A 20,680-nucleotide genomic window follows, 5' to 3' on the forward strand; every position below is an offset into this window, starting at 1 on the left:
AATAACTTTATTGTTGCAAATGACCAAGAGAACCCTAGCATTTTGCTAATTTCAAGTTTTGTTCCCCTCTCGATCAAAATCCTGCAAATAAAAAGAAATAAATTTTATAATTTTAAATGCATTGAGCATTCCATATCTTCACATGAATTGAAAAAAAAGAATTACATCTTTTGCATCAAAATTGCCACAATTTAAATTGGGGGCAAAAAAAAAAAAAAGAATTGAACTTTTGATTTGAAAAAAATCATCATGCGTTGTGCATTATCCATCCATTATATGGTCAACATAAAAATTTGCCTTCATTTAGATTGGGGCAAACAAAAAAAAATTATTATGCATTATGCATTATTCACCCATTGCATACTTCACATAAAAATTGTCACAATTTAGATTAGGGCAAATCAAAAGCAAATCATTCACTCTTCCATATCATTTATGGCATGCATTGTATCAAATTTACCACAATTTAAATTAAGGGCAGAAAAAAAATTGATTGAACTTTTGATCAAAAAAATCATGCATTATGCATTATCATCCATTACATGCTCAACACAAAAATTTGCCTCCATTTATGTTAGGGCAAATAAAAAAAATCACGTATTGCACATTACCCTATTGCATGCATTGCCACAAAAAGTGCGCCCTTTAGATTGGGGCAAAACAAAAATTTGTAGAACCCAAGGAAGTAAGAGAAGACATAACAAGCCTCACTTGTGAGTTTCTCATATTTTCCATGTGAGATGAAACCTATTCTCACGCACCAAAAGCCCTACATTGTTAGGCACTTCCTTACCGTTCAAAGCCCTATCAAGACAGGCACTCACCAAAAGCACTACATGATTAGACACTTTCTTACCGTTCAAAGCCTTGTAAAGACAAGCACTCACCAAAAGCCCTACATGGCTAGGCACTTCCTTACCATTCAAAACCCTGTAAAGACAGGCACTCACCAAAAGCCCTACATGGCTAGGCACTTCCTTACCGTTTAAAGCCCTGTAAAGACAGGCACACACCAAAAGCCCTACATGGCTAAGTACTTCTTTACCGTTCAAAGCCTTGTAAAGACAGGCACTCACCAAAAGCCCTACATGGCTAGGCACTTTCTTACCGTTCAAAGCCCTGTAAAGACAGGCACTCACCAAAAGCCTTACATGACTAGGCACTTCCTTACCGTTCAAAGCCCTGTAAAGACAAGAACTCACCAAAAGCCCTACATGGCTCGGTACTTCCTCATCGTTCAAAGCCCTGTAAAGACAAGAACTCACCAAAAGCCCTACATGGCTCGGTACTTCCTCACCATTCAAAGCCCTGTAAAGACAAGCACTCACCAAAAGCCCTACATGGGTAGACACTTTCTTACCATATAAAGCCTTGTGAAGACAGGCATTAACCAAACGCCTGATATGGGTAGGCACTTCCTATCTGCTTGTAGCCTTGTAAAGACAGGTGCCCATCAATCAAAGGACCTAGGTTTTCATAAAAGTCTTGCCCCTCCTAACAAAATATATGTTTCTTTCTTCATTCATTTCTAAGAGAAGAATATCATCTCATGAAATTCTCACTTAGAAATCTAATGAAGGGGGCATTTGATCAACATATATTTTGTTTAGATCATTGTCAATTGTTTGCAACATCTTTCTATATTTTTATTTGGACATTTCCATTTGCATCACATTGCCAAAACAAAAAAAATAGTTTATTGTGTTTGTTATCCAATAGTCTTGCACTGTGTTTGGATCTTTGTCAATTGATCATTTTCATTTGCATCACATCACCTTATCACACTGCAAAAAAAAATCATGTCATTGTATTTGTGATCTAATAGTCTTGCATTTAATCATATCTTATCGTGCTAGGGGCAATTAGGTCTTTTCATAAGTATTTCATGGCTGACCAAAATACATGTTTTATCTTTACTTGTCACTTATGAAAGAATTCAAGAACACACTTTTTCATATACTTACATAAGAAACAAGTAAAGAGGGGCAACTGTGAACACTATATTTTGTCCGGGTATTTTTTAAAATTTAATAAAAATAATAATAAATAACCAAAAAATATAAAAATAAAAAAATAAAATTTAATCTTTTTTAGGATTATATTTTCAAAAAAATAATTAATTTTGATTTTGTTTTAACCTAGATAACCTTTTATTAGTTAGGATCTTATTTCTTTTAGTCCATTCAAAACTAACCAAAAAAATATAAAAATACAAAATAAAATTTAATCCTTTTTTAGGATTATATTTTCAAAAAAATAATAATTTAACAAAAAAAAGAGGTTAAATCTTAAAAAAATATTGGAAATTAACTTTTGAGGATTAAATGTTTTTAAATTTCTCTCCTTAAATCTAATGATTTTCATTTAAATTATGTATTTTAAAATTAGATTTTTTCCTTTCCCTTAATTTGATTGACAAAAAAAAGGCGCATTAAAATAAAAAAGATAAAAATGGGGCACTCAGCCTAAGATTGCTTTCGGCTAGCAGAGAAAATGCATGCACCCCATTCTTTTCTCCTCCTCCTTCTGAAATTCAGATGTTCAAAGAGTCAAGGAGATCGATCTTCTCTCTCCTCATTTTTTTCGGCATTCATCCTGGTTACTGTCAACGATGTGGGTAGTGCTGGAGCTTTTTTCATCTTTGTAGGAATCCAGCTCGTGAGTGCTTTCTCTTCCTTGTTTCAAGTCACAGACTGCTCAACCTCGTTAACGTCTAGCTTGTCCGTCTGACGCCATCACTGCTAAAGTCACTATAAAAAAAAAGAAAAGGGACAGAGGAGAGCTGAAAACTCAGACCCACGAGTGAAAAAAAACAAAAAAATAGAGAGGAGAGTGAAGACGCATGCACGTTGTAGAAAAAGCAAAGGGAGCAGAACAAAAACATGCAAGAACAGCAAAAAGCAGATAGCAAATAGAAAAGAAAATAGAATGTAAAGCAAACACATTCACACGAGCAAAAAAAACTGGAGAGCATGCACAAGCTGCAGAAAAGACAGCATGTTGAAGAAAAGACAGAGATGCACGTTGCAGAAAAAAAGCAAAAGCAGCGCAAAAATGCTGCGTGCATGCAAGTGAAAGGAAGGAAAGCAACGTGCACGCAAGAGGAAAATCCCGAGTTTCAGTGATAAAGAGCAGGAGAAACAGCAAAAAATGAGGGGATGGGAGAGCATAAGGATAGAGCAAAAAAGAGGACCGAGGGAGATATAGATGAGAAGCAAAAAATAGAGCATAGAGAGGAAAAACCAAGAAGAAGAAAAGAGACAAAAATAGACAAGAAAAGAACAGGAGAAAGAGGGCAGAAATAGAGATAAAGAGAGACTGAAAAAAAGAGAGCCATGAACGAAAAGAAGAGAGAGACCGAGAGGGAGACATAGGGATGAGAAAACGGAGTAGAAAACAGAGCATATAGGGACTGATCCGAAATTGAAAAAAAATATGAGAAGGAGATGACGCGAGAAGAAAACAGAGCACGAGGAGGGAGGAAAAAGAGCTGAGAGAGAATGGATGGCCAGGGACGCAGAGAAGAAACTAAAAGGAAAGAGCTAGAGATGCAGAAGCGAGAAAGAGATGGAGGAAACACAGCCATGCAAAAAGGGGACGTCAAAACAGAGAACGAGAGAGAGAAGAGAAACTGAAAAAACAGAGGACAAGAGAGAGAGAGAATCGAGAAGAGGAGGACGAGAGAGGAGACAGTGAAGTCTCTGGCTGAAGGCTTGACATTTGCTTCGAATCTTTGAGAAGAGACCGAGAAGCTCTGGAGAAAGAAAAGAAAAGGATCGAAGACTTGAGGAAGGTTAAACATTCAAGCCAAAATATTTGGTAACCTTCATTGTTGGCTATGATCAGGAAAAGAATGTTAATGCAGCAGTGAAAAAAGCTTCATAGAACTTCACTCTAAAAAAATACATCAAACTTACATTAACACAGGTTTGGATAAAATATTTTTAAAAAAACTTTGCTAATGTGATTATGGTTGTGATAAATTTTATGTGCATATATGTTGTAGAAGGGTGGGGTGAAATTTGGTTTAATATGGGCATATATTGAATGAATGTTTTTTTAATACATGCTTAAATTCATTTAAATGCTTAAAGATGGATTAGTAATCTAGTTCTTCAAAATTCTAATTTCATGATCTTTCTGTTTGCATTATGAGAGCTATCCAAATTTAAGTGTTTGGTGATATATTAATATGCTCTCAAGTTTTAAAGCATTAGTTAAAAATTATGGGTTTGAATCACATTTTTTGATTTCAAGTTTTCATGGGTCATTGTCCAACTAAAATGATTCTATATCGTAAAGATCAATAAGATTTCACAGATATGAGGATCAATTTTGTATAATAATATAGGTTCTAAAGACTCATCATCAAAATTAATTCTCTTTTTATAATTAATAAAATATTTAAGTTTCATGAGAGATTTCAAGAATCTTCGTAGAGACTTAAATTAATCACATTATTGTATAGGATAATAAATCCTCGCAGATATCATGATTCACAATTTATATAATAAATAAATAAATAAATTTTGTAAATAAAATTATAAATATTTTTAATAAAATTAATTAATTAAATTAATGTATTAAATCTTTTGATCATATGAGATTTTTAAATATCTATAGACCTCTACAATAATCATCTTACCCTGAAAGTCAATAAGACTTCACAGGTATAGTAATTAAGATTTTTATGTTTAAAAATGTAAATTGTATAATTACACATTAAAAATGTACTTAAAATATTTACATTATTTCACTCTTTCATCGTGAGAGATTTTGAAATCTCCACAGATATTTAGAATAACTATATTATCGTATGAGCTAATAAGGCTCTGCAGGTGTAGCAGTTAAATTTTCTAAGAAAATAATAAAACATGAAAAATAATTTTAAAACTCTTTTCTTTATTTCAAAAAAATTCAAAAATTGAGAAAATAATTGAAATTAAATCACTTTTTACAATTTAAAAGACACATATCAAAATTTTAGAAATTGTTTTATTTGCAAAATGGTGAATTATTTTTAATTAATTTTTCTTGAAAAAAAATATTTTCACCAACAAACTTTTAATCCCGAACTACGTGGACTTTAATCCTATCACAGGGTACGTAGGCCTCAGAGTCAGATTTTGGGTCAAGTCCTCCCTCGTAAATAAATAAATATTTTTTACTTAATTATTATCATTTTTATATCAAATACATGAATAAGAAAGGGAGAATTCAAATAACTTTAAAATCATATTAATCTAGCACAACAAACTTCAAGTAACCGTTCTTATGAACGAGTGTTGTTTGGTGCCTAACACCTTCCTTACACTCAATCAACTCCCAAACTTATTTTCTATTTTTGCTTTGACATCTTTATCCACTTTTAAACGTCTGCGTCGCATTTTCGAGTGCAACAATGTTCAATATAGTTGCTAACATTTTGTTGAACTTTAAAAAAATAAAATTATGAAATTGTAAATTGAGGCCTCACTTAGAAACTATTGGAGGATTAGAATTCATGTTAGCATTATTTGGTGCAACTTCTTTTTTATTTCTATTTCTCTAGTATTTATTGTTATTTTGTTTGTTTTCTATTATATTTTAAGAATTATTTAATATGTTCATGGGACCATGTTGGGGTGAACATATTCATACTGTCATGAAGAGAATTGTCCTTTAAAAGTTTTCATGTCAATTGAAAGAAGGCAAGGTGTATGTTATCTCCTAGTTTGGTGTTGGTCAATTTATCAGGTTGAATAGGACTAAATAAACTTGCAATTCCTTGTTTTTCTACCTTTGTGACATGTGGATAATTTGCTTATTAATCTTTAATTTTGGCAATTTTAGTTTATTTCTTCATGATATTATTCTCTATAGCACCATTTATTAAGTTTTTTTTTTTTGTGGTGTAATCTATTGCCTTAACTCTCCTCATCAAATCAAATTTGATTCTCCTTGCATTAAAAAAAAGTTAATGATGGGATGTTATTAATATCAATTTTAGGCACCCACATGCTGATCCTCATCAAATCTTATTTTCCAATAATAAGTATTTTATTTGTGCATTCTTTTGCAAGAGTTATGTATTTTTTATATGTTTTTTATATATGAGAAACATTGTTTTTAAAATATGTAATTACTGATTTTTTTTACAAAATAAGTATAAATAATATATATACAAAAATACTTAGATTTAAAATTGATTTTGTACTATATGCAATTATATCTATTCAAGTATTAAGTTGTCCATTAAACAAATTGATTAATTTGGTGTCTTTTAAAAAAATGAGTAATAATTCACACAAAATATGCATATAACTTTGGGGGGAAAAGATATAAAAATACTTACTTTTTAATGACTTATATTATTCAAAACACAAATTATATTATACAAAAAAATGTAAAAAAAAACATGTAAAACAAATTAACTACTTATGTTATAAAAAACACAAAATCAACAGTTAAATTAAATGAAAATAAATTCAAAAAATAAAATACACAAAAAATATTTGCAATACTTAAATCAATCAACATTGAATTAAAGAATCAATATTATTATACTAATATCAACTATATTTTGAATGCAGAAATTTATTCTTAAAAAAACTACCAAATCAATTAAAGGAATTTTTAATTTAAAGTATCTTAAATAAAAATCATAGAAAAATACATATTTTCAAATTTCACATTAACTTTGGTACAATAATGAGTATTTCTCTACCAGTATTAGTGCTTGTGATTATAATTATTCCATTTATTTATATATTTCTCTAAACTTTGTTACATTCAATAACATGGGTGATTGTAAGACCAATGATAAATACTTGATAGGTCCTCCTCTTTTGTATTTTTAGCTGTTTTGTTTTCAATTACTTAGCTTCTATATGTATTGCATTTGAGTACACAATGTTTTGTTTTTAGATGTCATTAGAAAAATATATGGCTTAGGTGAAATTAAGGAGTTCGATAAGGATGAAAAGTAGCAAATAAAAGAGAGTTGATATAGAGTTTGAGGATCCCAAACATGTATATTGTTGTGCATTCACTTTACCATATCATGATTATAAATTACTCACATTATGCAGTGACATCATTTATAGCTCATGGGGTTGATTTAATCTAATCAATTTTAATTGCAATATTTTATTTTTTTTCAAATCAATCTCTCTGTCGGCTCTCATCCATTTAATGCATATACTTTATTTAGAGCATTAATCTATACTGGTACTTTTTTAAAAAGTTGTGCTTACTTTCATTGCTCTTTTGTAAACAATGGATGTTTCTTTAGCTGGAAACAACACTAATATCATTTATTTAATGCATATTGTTTTTTGTTTATAATTTTAATATATCTTGATGTGTTTTTTAAATAGTTTCAAGTGTGTGTATGAAATTATAAATGTTTTGTGAGTTTTAATAATTACTTAAAAATAATTGATAATGAAAAACCTATATAACGCTTTCATGATTGTACTCCTTCTATATCAAATTATAAGACATTTCAAGATAAAATCACACATACTAATAAAGTTTATTAAATTTATTTTACAACTCTACTTTTTAAAATTTAAAATACAAACTTTTAAAAATATTTTTTTATTTAATACTCAATTTATTAAAAAATATTAAAGAGAGAGAATATATGATAAGGGTAATATTAGAGAAACACCATTAATGAAATTTTATTTTTATTAAAGTGTCTTATATTTTGAAATATTAAATTTTCTCAAAAAAAAAAGTCTTATAATATGAAACAGAGGTAATAACTAATTAATTTTTACAAAAAAATTGTTTCAGTATTTAAAATTCAAGTTCAATAATGACTTGGTCTCAATAACTGCCGCAAGCATCATGGGTCTTCCATCATCACCCAATTTAATCAAATATTTATAATTAATTTTAGATATTTATGTGATTTTTAGTTATTTTGAAAATGTATCAATTTTAATTTTATTAATTTTATTTTGTTATTTTATATATATATATATATATATATAATTTTACTTCAATTGAGTATAAAAATAGAAATATAGAATATATTGATATTTTTAAACATGGATATCTAACTCTTTGAAATGTCGATGTGATTTTTTACTACCATTTAGAGTATTAAGATGAGAAGATAACTTTCTAAGGAAAATAGAAATAAAATTAAATTTTTATTAACATTAGTCTCAAAGATTGAAGAAGAGAAGACGATGGAGGATGAATGACAGTGGAGAAAGGCAATGAAAACCCAAAAAATGGACTTAAACCCATGACGGAGAACAATGACAACAAAGGAAGGCTCTTTAATGGCAGTGGAAGTTTGGGCTTGGTCGGAAATCAATTTTTGAGAGCAATGAGAGTGGTTTCATGGGAAATGGGAGAGATTCATAGGAAGAAGAGATAGGTTGAGGATTCCAAAATGTTAATATGAATTTGTGACTGCAATTTTGTGTATTTCTCAAAATAAGTAGCGATACATATAGGAGAGAGGAGATATGATATGCTCAAATCAAATCTCCTCAAGATATAAGGAAAAAAAGGAATAAAATCTAATAGAATAAAATATAATAAACTAATTTATTCTAATAATAATAATCTGCTAACTATTAGAAATTAAATCTAGGGTTAGGTTTAGTAGACTAATGGGCCTAAAGCCCTTAGCCCAATTAGCCTACTTTCAACACTCTCCCTCAAGCTAGCGAATAGATGTTGATCATTCCTAGCTTGCTAATCATTTCATCAAACTTGATTTTAGCTAGAGGCTTGGTCATCATATTTGCAACTTATTTTCTTGAAGGAATATAAGCCAGACCTATGACTTGTGCTTCAATATTTTCTTTAATAAAGTTCCTATCAATCTCAACATGCTTCGTGCAATCATGTTGAGTAGGATTGTTTGCAATTTTGAGGGCAGTCATGCTGTCACACCAAATTTTGATAGGGACTTTCATTTCCATCCTATGTTCCTTAAGTAGTTGTACAACCCATATACCTTCACAAATCCCAAGAGCTAATGCTCTATATTCAAATTCTACTAAGCTTCTTGAAACTATTGGTTGTTTTTTTGCTTCTCCAAGTGACCAGATTACCCCACACGAAGATGCAATAGCCTGTTGTAAAGCGCCTATCATGAATAGAACTTTCCAATCTGTATAAGTGAAAATCTCTTCATCCGTTACATTTTTTGAACCCAGAGTCCTCTTATTTCCATTTATACAAATCTCCACATCCTTCTTATCCCCTTTTGAGAAAAAATAATCCTTTGTCTGGAGTAGTTTTTAAATATCTAAGAATCCTATATACAGCTTCCATATGTTCTTTTTGAGGATTACTTGCAAACTGGCTCACAACTCCTAATGCAAAAGATATATATGGTGTAGTGTAGGATAAATAAATAAGTTTTCCCATTATTTTTGGTAACTTTCTTTATTCACAGCTTTCCCATCAAGTTTCACTTCCAAGTTACAATTGAGTTCCATTGGGGTTTCTGTAGCTCTAACTCCTAACATTTCAATCTCTAGTAAATCTAGATTATATTTTCTTTGAGATACATTAATGCCTTTTGATGAGTGAGCTGCCTCCAAGCCCAAAAAATACCTCAAATTTTTAAGGTCTTTAACTTCAAATTCTTTAGCTAGTCTTTCTTTCAACTTCATAATCTCTTCATCATTGTTTCCTATTAGCACTATATCATCTACATACACAATTAACATAGTTATTTTTTGACCAAATTGTCTTACAAAAAATGTATGATTAGTCTGACATTGAGTTTACATAATTTATTTTTGTTTTCTAGACCACATAATCCCAAGGGAATCTCCATGTATATTTCCTCCTCCAAGTCCCCATTCAAGAAGGCGTTCTTAACATTCAGCTGATGTAATGGCCAATCCAAGTTAGCAATAAGAGAAAGTAATACATTTATAGTATTTGAATTTAGCCACTAGTGCAAATATCTCTTGATAATCAATGCTGTAGGTTTAAGTAAAACCTTTGGCAACCAATCAAGCTTTATATTTATTAAGGCTGCCATTAGGATTATATTTCTTAATAAGAACCCATTTACTTCTTACAACTGACTTCTCATAAGGTAAATCCACAATCTCTCAAGTTTGATTTTTATCTAAAGCTCTCAACTCTTCATCAATGGCTAATTTCCACTTAAGATTAGATATGGTTTCCTTAAAGGTCTTGGGTATATTCTCACTATCAACAGTAACAACAAAGTTCTTAAATTGAGAATTAAGCTTGTCATAACAAACATAGCTGCCAATGAGATGTTGAGTACAACTTCTTTTACCTTTTCTAAGAGCAACAGGCCACTGGAGATCTTTAGGATTAACCTCAGGTTGAGAATCATGACTTTGCTATGGAATAACAATGGGATCTTTACTATTTGTGTGCTATTCAGCTTGATTCGTCCTTGTTGCATCCAAGTGTGGTTCAAGATTAGGTTCTTGAGAGGTGGTAGGTAGCTGTTCTGGACTAGGAGGATGATTATACATAGGTTTAGATTGGATAGGCTATGTTTCAGATCCAATCATAGGTGAATCAGGGTCGGGTAAAGCTGTTTCAAGTTCTAAAACAATGGGGACATAATTTGTATTGTTAGAAAGTTGACAAGAATCAATAGAGAACGGGTCTAGTGATATTTAAGGACTAATATGAGGACTAATACTAGAGCTGCTAGTTTGTGGGTTGTTATTGAAATGACCATTACCATTATCTATGGCACAAATTGACCATTCACTATCACTCTCCCCGTGAATGGGTAATTTGGGATAAAATGGTAATGATTCAACAAACTTAACATTCATAGTGACATAGAACTTATGAGTTTCAAGAGAATAACACTTATATCCCTGTTTTGTAGAGGAACATCTCAAGAAAATGCACTTGAGGGATCGAGATTGAAACTTACCACCTTCATCATTAAACACAAAGATAGTACACAAAGATAGTACGCCCAAAAACTTTTATAGGAAGGGAGTTAACCAAATGAGAGTTAGGAAAGATATCAAAAACATATTAATGGGAGTTTGAAAATTTGAAACCTTGGATGGCATGCGGTTGATGAGATATGCAGCTGTAAGGATTACATCTCCTTAAAATCTGTGGCACATTATTCCCTAGCAAGAGTGGCCTAGCAACTTCTATAAGGTCTATTTTTTTCTCTTGGCCACCCCATTCTATTGAGGAGAATGAACACAAGATGTCTGGAAGTGGATTCCATTTTCAACAACAAAGTTTTAGAAATTTAAATTGATATATTCAGTTCTATTGTCACTATAAAGGACTTTTATAGAAGTTTGAAATTGGTTGTGAACAAAGATATAGAAGTTCTTAAACATAGCAGAAAGATATAGAAGTTCTTAAACATAGCACAAACTTCATATTTATCTTTCATTAAAAATAGCCATATTAGATGAGTATGATCATCAATAAAAGTGACAAACTACTTGGCCTCAGAATTAGTTTCAATCCTAGAAGAACCCCAAACATTACTATGGATTAAAGCAAAAAGTTTGGTGTGAGTAAAAGAAGTCGAAGGGAAAAAAGTACGAGCTTGCTTAGCAAATTGACAAGTGTCACAATAAAATCTACTTTTATTCATGGAATCGGGAAACAAGATTTTCATATAATCAAAACTTGAATGACCTAGTTTAAAATGCCATAGCATAATGTCATCTTGAGACATAATAGAAAAACTGGAAACAAAATTGTAAGTAAAATCAGCCAAACAACTTTTGTTGGTGAGGTTCCCTTTAAGGTAATAGAGCCCATTGTATTTCTTAATATTGTCAATCATCTTTCCCAATAGTGAAATTTATCAAAGATGGCAAGGCAATTTAGGTGAGAGGTCATACATTTGACTGACAACAAGTTACATTGAATATCAAGCACATATAAAACATGGATTAAAGTATAAATCTACTTTTGAAGTTTTTTTTAGGTGCAATTAGTATCTTAAAATATTTAAAAGCACAATTTTACCCCTAATATTTTAAAAATGGTACAATTTTGCCTTATCTAACAATTTGATTATGTTGACCGTTAGTGTTGATGTGACATCCATGTTACATTTACTCTCCTCTCTTTCCTCTTTCTTCACTTACCTAGCTTTGCACACTTCATCTCTCTCTTCTTCTTCACTCATCTTCCCTAAAACAAAGCATCCACCATTAAATATTTAATAATATCCAGCCAAGAATACAAATAACAAAACACGTTAAATATTTAATAATATCCAGCCAATAATACAAACAACAAAACACGTGAGTATACAGGCATCCATACAAATCAGAACAACTGAAAAGGTTGCAGAGCAGTAAAAAAATTTAGAGCAAACATAGGGCTACTTATGGGGAAATTGATATCAAAATCATAACTCAACAAACAATTCGTCAATTTAAAATCAAAATTGATATGGAACAAACAAATCATTACAATAAAAAAAAAATCCAATAAACAATTTGTTGATTTGAAAACAAAAGCGATTTGATATGAAAGAAACAAATTGTGAAAATCAAAATCAAAGCAGAGTAAAAATCAAATCGCCACAAGCTTGCCATTCTTTTCCCAAGGGAACGACGATGAGGAGGAAGACGAAAGTTTTTGCTCAGTGCCGTTGACAATTAAACCTTAACTCTGAGCACAGCAACCACTTGAGCCCACTACCTCAGCCTTCGCTACACCATCTGTGGATTGTCCCCTTCATCATTACAATCACACCCCAAAACACAAAATCAGATTCATCCATTGCTGTCAGATTAATCTATAGTCAAATTCAAAAACGATAAATAAGAAAGATATGTGGGTTGTGTACCTAGATCAAAAACGGAGGTGTGGGGATTGTCAAGAGGAGAGGGATTATCAGAATTGGATGACGGCGTAGCGAGGGTTGGCTTATGGTTCTCATCCACGTCCTCATCCGCACTCTTGATGCGTCGATTCTTCTAGTTCCCTTTTCGTCAAAGCCAAGCGTCATCGCGAAAGGCATCTGGCGACCACGATCTTCAACCCAAGTTTTTTAGCCTTCCGTCAGCACTCTGTGGTTTGATTTAGGTTTTATAGCCTCCTATCAATGTTGGCTCAGACGATGATGAGATCTGAGCTTGGTATCCTAACCAGTAACCCCATCTCTGTCTTCATCCTTGTAGTTCCCCTAACTCATTCTCGCAGACCTTTGATCCATTCCTAATTATTGGGTTTGTATGGTTGTTAGGTAGAAGATGAATTAGGAGAGTGAAGGAAGCGATAGGTAGAGTTGGAAGAAGAATTGAGAGAGAGAGAGGGGAGGGGGGAGAGAGAGAGAGAGGGAGGGCAACAGAAACATGAAAAAGAAGATGAAAGAGGTCGTGGAAGCCACGTGAGCATGCCATGTAAGCAAAATTGGTCAACTAATAGTCAATCATTAGGATCTGTTAATGCAGAGCAAATTTGCACCGTCTTGAAAAATATTAAGATAAAATTGTATCTTTAAATACTTTAAAACACCAAACGTGCCTCCAAAAAAAACTTCGAAGGCAAATTTATATTTTAACCCATGTATAATTTTCAGACACCAAAATCCAAATTAAGGTTTTTCTTTTGAAACGAGTCATCCTGTAACTTGTGGGGGCTTAAATCCCCAAATAATTACATAGAGCATGGCATAAAAAATTCTTGCGAAAGATAAGAGACTGATAGAGGAAGAGTAACAATGCCAAAAACAAGAAAACATGCAAGAAAAGTTTAATTATTTCTAACAAAGAATTTAATTACATCACGGTTCTATCTAGCCCCAACAATTTCCAACACCAAAGATCTAGTTTCTTCAAGGGCTTCATTTCTTCAAAACTCACCAGTGTCAAACATGCCACAGAAGTATCTCATGACTTACCATTCCATGCTTAATTGTAACCAGAAAGCAAGCCCCCCTTAATTGCCATGGTGCCAAGGGTTGTACGACGAGTAAAGCTTCCCTTTTTTCAGCTGTGATGTTGCTTCACAGATCTGGTGTCCTCTAAGAACAAAACTTATCACTTTTGTTGGTTCTTGCTCATATCATTTATCTTAGCCATCTGCAAATTAAGCAGCTCACGCACTCTGCATTTCAGCTGCACAAGAAAAGCAGACTTGTGTTAAGGAATTTTGTTAGATGATATCAGAAACTTTACAATATATATGACCAATGCATGAGTTTGGATGCCCCCAATTCAAGCAATTGAGGGGATCTTTACTTTAATTTCCACTTCTAAATTGTTCACGTTTCATTTGGATCATTTTATGTTTTAATTTTTTTTTTATTCATTATGCTATTTCTTTTTTATTCACAATATTTTACATTTTGCTTCTCGTATAACAAAAAAAGAATCAAAGAAAAATAAAATTAAAAATCTAGATGATTCAAATTTAATGCCTATGATTCAAAATTTGCTACGAAGTAGAGTGAGGATCCTTGATCATGCTGATATAGTGGGTAGAAAACTGACATTATTTCAAGAAGTGACTTTATCCAAGGTAAAAGTTCAAATAATGAAGAAAAATGAGGATGCCCAATATTGACCATCAAAGGTTATTCATATTTTATATCTTACAAAGCATTACCGTACAATTTGTTAAAAGTAGAAATCCCCGTTTGATAGCTTCCGCACATCTTTCATGGCCACTGATGTAGAACAAAGGGGGAAAAGAAGGAAGAAGAAAGAGGAAGAACAAGGGACTTAAAAGGAGAATGAGAGGTAGAAGAAGGACGGAGAAGTAAAGAATTATAGGGAGAAACAGAGAGGAGGGATAGAGAATTGAGGGTAAATAATCCCAGTAATAACTTTTCAAAAGGTCTACAATGCAGTTAATCGTAAAGACTATTTATAGAGACTGAAATAGCATAATAATAACTTAACCTAAAATAAAATAAACTGCGGCTTGTAATAAAAAGTAAAAGAAAAACTGACTTAAACATCAAGTAAAAGAAAGCATAGAATGGAAAACAACCTCAGAAAGCAAAATAAAAATAAATTACTAAAGCATCCAATAAACCTTTCCTAGTTTTCCTAATTTTCCATCAGTAGGGAAGCATATTTCAATAAGGGGAATTACAAGTAAAGGAGTAGTGAAAAGTGAAAACTGAATAATTAATAAGAGAATCTCACCTCATGAAGTCCTTGTTCTGTTTTTACAGAGACATGAATAGCTCCATCAGGTCCTGAAATCCGGTACTTCAACAGCTCAAGCTGTTCAGGATCTGCATATTCTGTGGCATAGATTACTGGAGCCTTTTCCAACAGATCAGATTTGGAAACAACATCAAGCCACAAGTGCTCAGTAAAATTTTCCCTTATTTCTTTGTATATGCTGAACTGCATAAGCAAACATCATAAACTCAGCATTATCTTTTACAAAAGAAAAATAATCAAAAAACTGATCATTTCTTATCATTTATACACTCCAAACTCTCTTAAAATGAAAAGTGAGTGTCCGTGCATGCTTGTTGGTGGGGTGAGAGAGAGTGACGTAAGGCAAAAAGAAAAAAGACACAAGACTAGACCCAAACGTGCAAATTGAATGGATTCTTTTTCGTTCGTTCGTTCGTTTCTTCCTTTCTTTTTTTTTTTTTCCTCTATGTCGCATATGAAATAGATGTACAGGCAATAGTCACCAGTCTATCCAAAAGAACAGTAAGCTTCAGCGACCTAACTATATAATACATAGAGAGCAAGGACAAACACAAAATTTGCAGATCTTAGTGGCATAAGCTTAGCTCCCTTCAGTTTTACTTGGACACTGTTTATTCTCAAGTGGGTATCATCATTTTAGTTAACAACCTCCTTAACAAATGAGTAGAGGGATACCTTTTTTAAGAATATCTCGTTGTCAATCACATTCTCTTCATAAAGATCTTATAAGTTTTGGTCTCAAATTCTCTCAATTTCAGTGTATCACCATGACATTTTGGGTGCTTGAAATTCAAGCCGTACCTAATCATGTCACTCTGAGTACTTTTGGATCCTCCATCATCATCATCATAAGCATTTTATTTTAAAAAGTTTGATGTGAACATGGATAGAATGTGAGGGTGCCTACAAACTTTTAACTCTTAATCTAAAACATCTTAGTCCATGAATTTCCAAGATGTGCGAAATGAATTTCCAACTCTTGCATTATTACTTGGAACCCTCCACATTGCCACTGGCATGAAATAAGTTTCACGACACATTGCAATTATTCTAATAATCAAGATGTTGCAGAAGACGGAACCAATAATACCTGATCAGCAGGTGAAGTGCCACACTCCCCAGAAAGGTCATGGACATACAAAATTGCAGTTGGCAAATGTGAAAGGGCAGCAAGTGTCAACTTTTCTAAATTGTTCCTGTCTTCTGAATATACAAACCAGGAAGACACACAAAAATCATGTCAAAAGAGAGAACATATCAACGGTACTAAATTCAATATAACTGATTGAGTGGATAACTGAGACTTGACAATTCACCCCAAGAACATGGAAGTTGCTTGTGGGCTTTCAAGGAATCAAGGAGCATTAGCTGTAGCTATAACATCCTACTCCCTCCATTTTAGACACCAGATTAAAGAAAGTAAACCTCCCCCCTGAATTTATTTTTTTTATTTTTTTTTTAAATCTATACTCAGTCCTACGGCAGATCTCCCAACTCAGCGACTCTTCTTCCTATTGCCCTGAGTCACAAAATGTATCCCCTAATCATTTGCATTCATTCCATCTGCTACTGCAACTGGGATCCTAAAGCAAGATTAAATAGTAACAAGAGGCATCCTAGATGCCTGAAGAGTTGCAATAGATTTCACCAACCGAAGGAAAGACAATTCCAAGTTCCAACCATCCATCCACATGGAAATCAAATGAGCTATCAGCTTACCAGAGGGAATCCATTCAAAGACTATCGCAAAAACTCAGATATAGATAACAAATATAAGTTAAAAAAGGCAAGAAATTGACGACCTAAAAATTGATCACAGCCGCTACTCTAAGCCAAATTAATCCTCAAACCAACCAATATATAAAGGACCTGTAATTAAAAAAACAGAAAATCTCATAGATACATAACAATAAGCGACTATGAAACTAAAAATTCATCACAGTAATATAGTTTAAGAAAAACAAATGGAAGTTTCATTACCATATTGTCTCTTCAGTAGGCCTGGTGTATCTGTAACCTACAGTTGAATCAGGTATATAATTAGATGGGTAGTGAAAGAAAAACCATTGAAAAAAAAAAAGAAAGAAAAAACAGGCTAGAGACAATTTGAACCTGAAACTTGTGATAGTTCAAAACAATATGACCAATAAGAATCCCTCTTGTTGTGAAGGGATAGTTGCAAACCTGAAACGCCAGAGAGAAATCAAAGGATAAATGTTAACATTATATGGCCTGTGGAATCTTAAGTGCAAATGTGGTTTTGCAGCTTTAGCTGAAGTATATTGTGAAAGATAAGAATAGAGCTAATCAACACCTGTAATTAAGAATAGCATACTTTCACTTAAGTACAACAAAATTGTGCAAATGACTTTTTTGGCTTAAGTTCACGAACCATATCAGATATGCCAAACGAAGCACATGTGAACAAGGTAGCAAATAGCCAGGGGATTGATGGAATTGAGACATTTACCCAGCATAACTACTGTCTACTAATTTTTCTTGATTCTGTGTATTTGTCTCTGCCATAATTTTTTCATTCTTTTGCATATAAATGCCATGGACGATACATCAAACATTAAGAAAAGCCTTGTATCTCCTCTGCTTCTTGTTCCCATCTGTTTCTACATCTCCTTATTGTTCCGTTTGCTTTCATTTTTCATGGTGTTAGAGATCAAGAGATATTCTAGTGCTAGAAAATCATGTTTGAATAACAGATTTTATTTCCTTTTTAGTCTAACAATGCCTCCTATTTGCTCTTCCCTTGTACCATCATATCTACTGTTCTTTAATTTTTGAATGCCCTCATTTCATGGGTGGAGTGGCAGGTCATTCGCTGCTATCTTCCCCCTATGTGTACCCTAGTTTTCATGATTGAACCGACAGAACTTGAGTCTTTCATACTCTGAATTAGCAATGTCACTGGAACGAGAAAATCAAGCAGTCCAAGGACTATTGCATCCTCACTAGCGCTAATACCTATGCCGGGATACCAGAACACACTGCAAAGATCTCTGCTACTATTACTTGATGGTACATTACAAGCCAATTAGGAGGCAATAAAATATTTCAGCCCGAGGAGTTGTTAATAAAATCTTTTTCCTACCTTTCTTGAAGTAGGTAGCATCAACTACACAAGAATATTTGTGAATCTAACAGAGATTAATTTATTGCTAGAACTCCATAAGTGTGTTGTGGCATTGAATGATCCCCATCTTTCATTGTCTCAAATCATGGATAAGCCCTTCAATCTCAAGTAGCAAGGTGGTATTTTCCATTGAAGAGAACTTCTCCCTCACTGCTTCCTGCATTTATCGTACTCTTCTAACAATAGAAGGAAATTTTTCCAATATCATTTGTTATGGAATTGATTAATCAGGAAATTATTTGTTGTTTTCAGAATATCAAATCTTAGTTTTTGGGTCATTAACACTGAGAGAAGTACCCATCAAGTAACCAACCTAGCCTTTTCCCTTTACATCAGAACTCTGGATGACCACCGAGGCAATTACTTCTAAAGAGCCTATGCCCAGTGATGAGAGCAGGAGAGGCCCTGCGCGCTCCTTGGAGCAAAAGTGACCAAATATAACAGAGGGATGATCAGGCATATTGTTGCTCTGAAGTGAAAAATCAGAGTGGAATGACTCTCTGATTCAGCTTACACTCTATAAGAGTTGAAACATACATACATTCAGGTTGAGAGTCATACATGAGAATCCATAGATCAGCATCAGCTAATCAAATTGATTTGAATACAAGATAATATCAATTAAATAAATGGAGATGAGAAGAAAAAAATATACAACGACTAAATTACAGCTAAAACTAGAGGAATAAATAAAATAAAATGTGTGCAGCCATCAGTCACATAAACACAAAAGAAGAGTGGTAGTCCAGCAAAATCAGGACATTTTTGGCCAAAAAAAAAAATCAGAATCATAACATAGCATGAATTATGACAAAAGAGAGTCAAGGATTCTGTTGTACACCTCAGGCTTCCAGTAGAGAGTACACGGACCAAGGAAGATTTTCCTACATTAGGAGCTCCAACAAGGCAGAGTGTAGGTGTTTCCAAGCTAATTACAGGCATTGCTCTTAAAGTCTGTAAAGTTTAAAAGTAAATATGCAATGTAGCAGAGGAAACAATTGTTTAAAAGAAATATTCTCAATCCAATGGTTCTCCCAACCTTGGCAATGCCCAACAAATCGTCAACAATTTTCCCTTCTCGATAAAAAATATGTTCAACTTTTTGAATGCCCTGCAATAACTGTAATACATAAGAATCATCATAAAAAAATTAGGACAAGATGTTCCAATAAGATAGAAAGGACACCTCATTCAGTCTTTCCTCCGCTTCTCTCTTTGACGAGGACTGTTACATGAAATAATGATATCAAAATGTTAAGAAAAGGACAGCAAGAGAAAGGACCAAAGTAACAAGATGTCTGTATAAGAGAGATATCAGACTCTTCCATCTTAAGGAATTCAATAATGAGTCCCGGGAGAGAGAGGGAGGTGGGGAGTAAGGCCTTGTGCATGTATTTTCATGGTGGAGTCTGGACAAGGTAAGCATACTGTAGCTAACCCAGTGAGACTCACATTCTTCCAGGATTTTTACACGTAAATAATATAATTTCTGGAACTGGATCCATCAAATGTAATAAATGATAAAGCTGACTTTTGACCAACCTACAAAACATTAATTTTCTGAAAGAAAGCAACATGCTCAAACAAAAACTAAAACACATATTAGCCATCATTGCTGCTTTTTAATGAAACAAGGCCATGAAGATATAAATAACGCTTAAAAACTTTAGATCAATCATATATAAAAAAGAAAAATTCCAGACGTATGTTGAACTTAAAATCAACATCTAGAGTCTAATCCTGTAGAACTTTAAAGTTACTTGATATCCATATAGTTAAAAAATTGATCCTATGCATACAAAACCAAATAAACTTAAATTTCATCATCAGCAATACGTGAGTTACTAGACAAACCTTAGCGCAAAGTGAAGCATGTTCCTTGCCAACAGATACTACCTTCTTTCTTAAAGCATCTACCTTTCCCAAGACCTACTAAATAGTATATCCACAGTCAACAGAAGCATGATATTGTACAATGTGATAAATGTCTAAAAGAACAAAATTAAAAATCCATGGTCATCAAATTTGTACTTAGAGCATTTACAATGGCAATGGAAGTCCAACAACAAATGTTCTAATTGCTGCAAAGCAATTTTCCTTATATACCATTTCATAATATCCATCTCCAAGAGTCAATTCAACAAGAGACCTTTCATAGGGATGAAATATGTTTTCTTGGAAAATTCTCCACTAACGTTCTCAAAGGAACAGCCAGTTCCTGAAAAGATCTACCATGTCAAATTTCACCAACTTTTTCTATAATAGAATATATATGTTGAAACGAGACATAGAATAACATGAAATATTTAGAAGTTAAGGACATACTTTCATCAATGCATCAAGTTGCTTTGCACCCCTGTTCTTCTCCCTTTTTGCAGTGTTGGCAATCCCTAGAGTTTAAACA

At 32.9% G+C, this 20,680-nt stretch overlaps 1 protein-coding gene across 1 annotated transcript; it reads right to left on the reverse strand.

The window, feature by feature from the left end:
- Nucleotides 1-13,543: 13,543 nt before the first annotated feature.
- Nucleotides 13,544-20,466, reverse strand: LOC129296384 (uncharacterized; the record flags this gene model as incomplete). The annotated part of the gene is made up of 12 exons (XM_054934990.1): nucleotides 13,544-14,072; nucleotides 15,108-15,314; nucleotides 16,222-16,334; nucleotides 17,112-17,148; nucleotides 17,244-17,345; nucleotides 17,989-18,107; nucleotides 18,595-18,776; nucleotides 19,118-19,230; nucleotides 19,316-19,387; nucleotides 19,463-19,501; nucleotides 20,131-20,205; nucleotides 20,383-20,466. Coding segments are annotated over 12 exons (1,221 nt in total), but the record flags the coding sequence as incomplete, so codon positions are not given.
- Nucleotides 20,467-20,680: the final 214 nt, after the last annotated feature.

This window comes from Prosopis cineraria, unplaced genomic scaffold (genome assembly GCF_029017545.1).
Source record: "Prosopis cineraria cultivar Desert tree isolate PC_DT_omini unplaced genomic scaffold, ASM2901754v1 PC318, whole genome shotgun sequence".
NCBI classification, from domain to species: Eukaryota; Viridiplantae; Streptophyta; class Magnoliopsida; order Fabales; family Fabaceae; genus Prosopis; species Prosopis cineraria.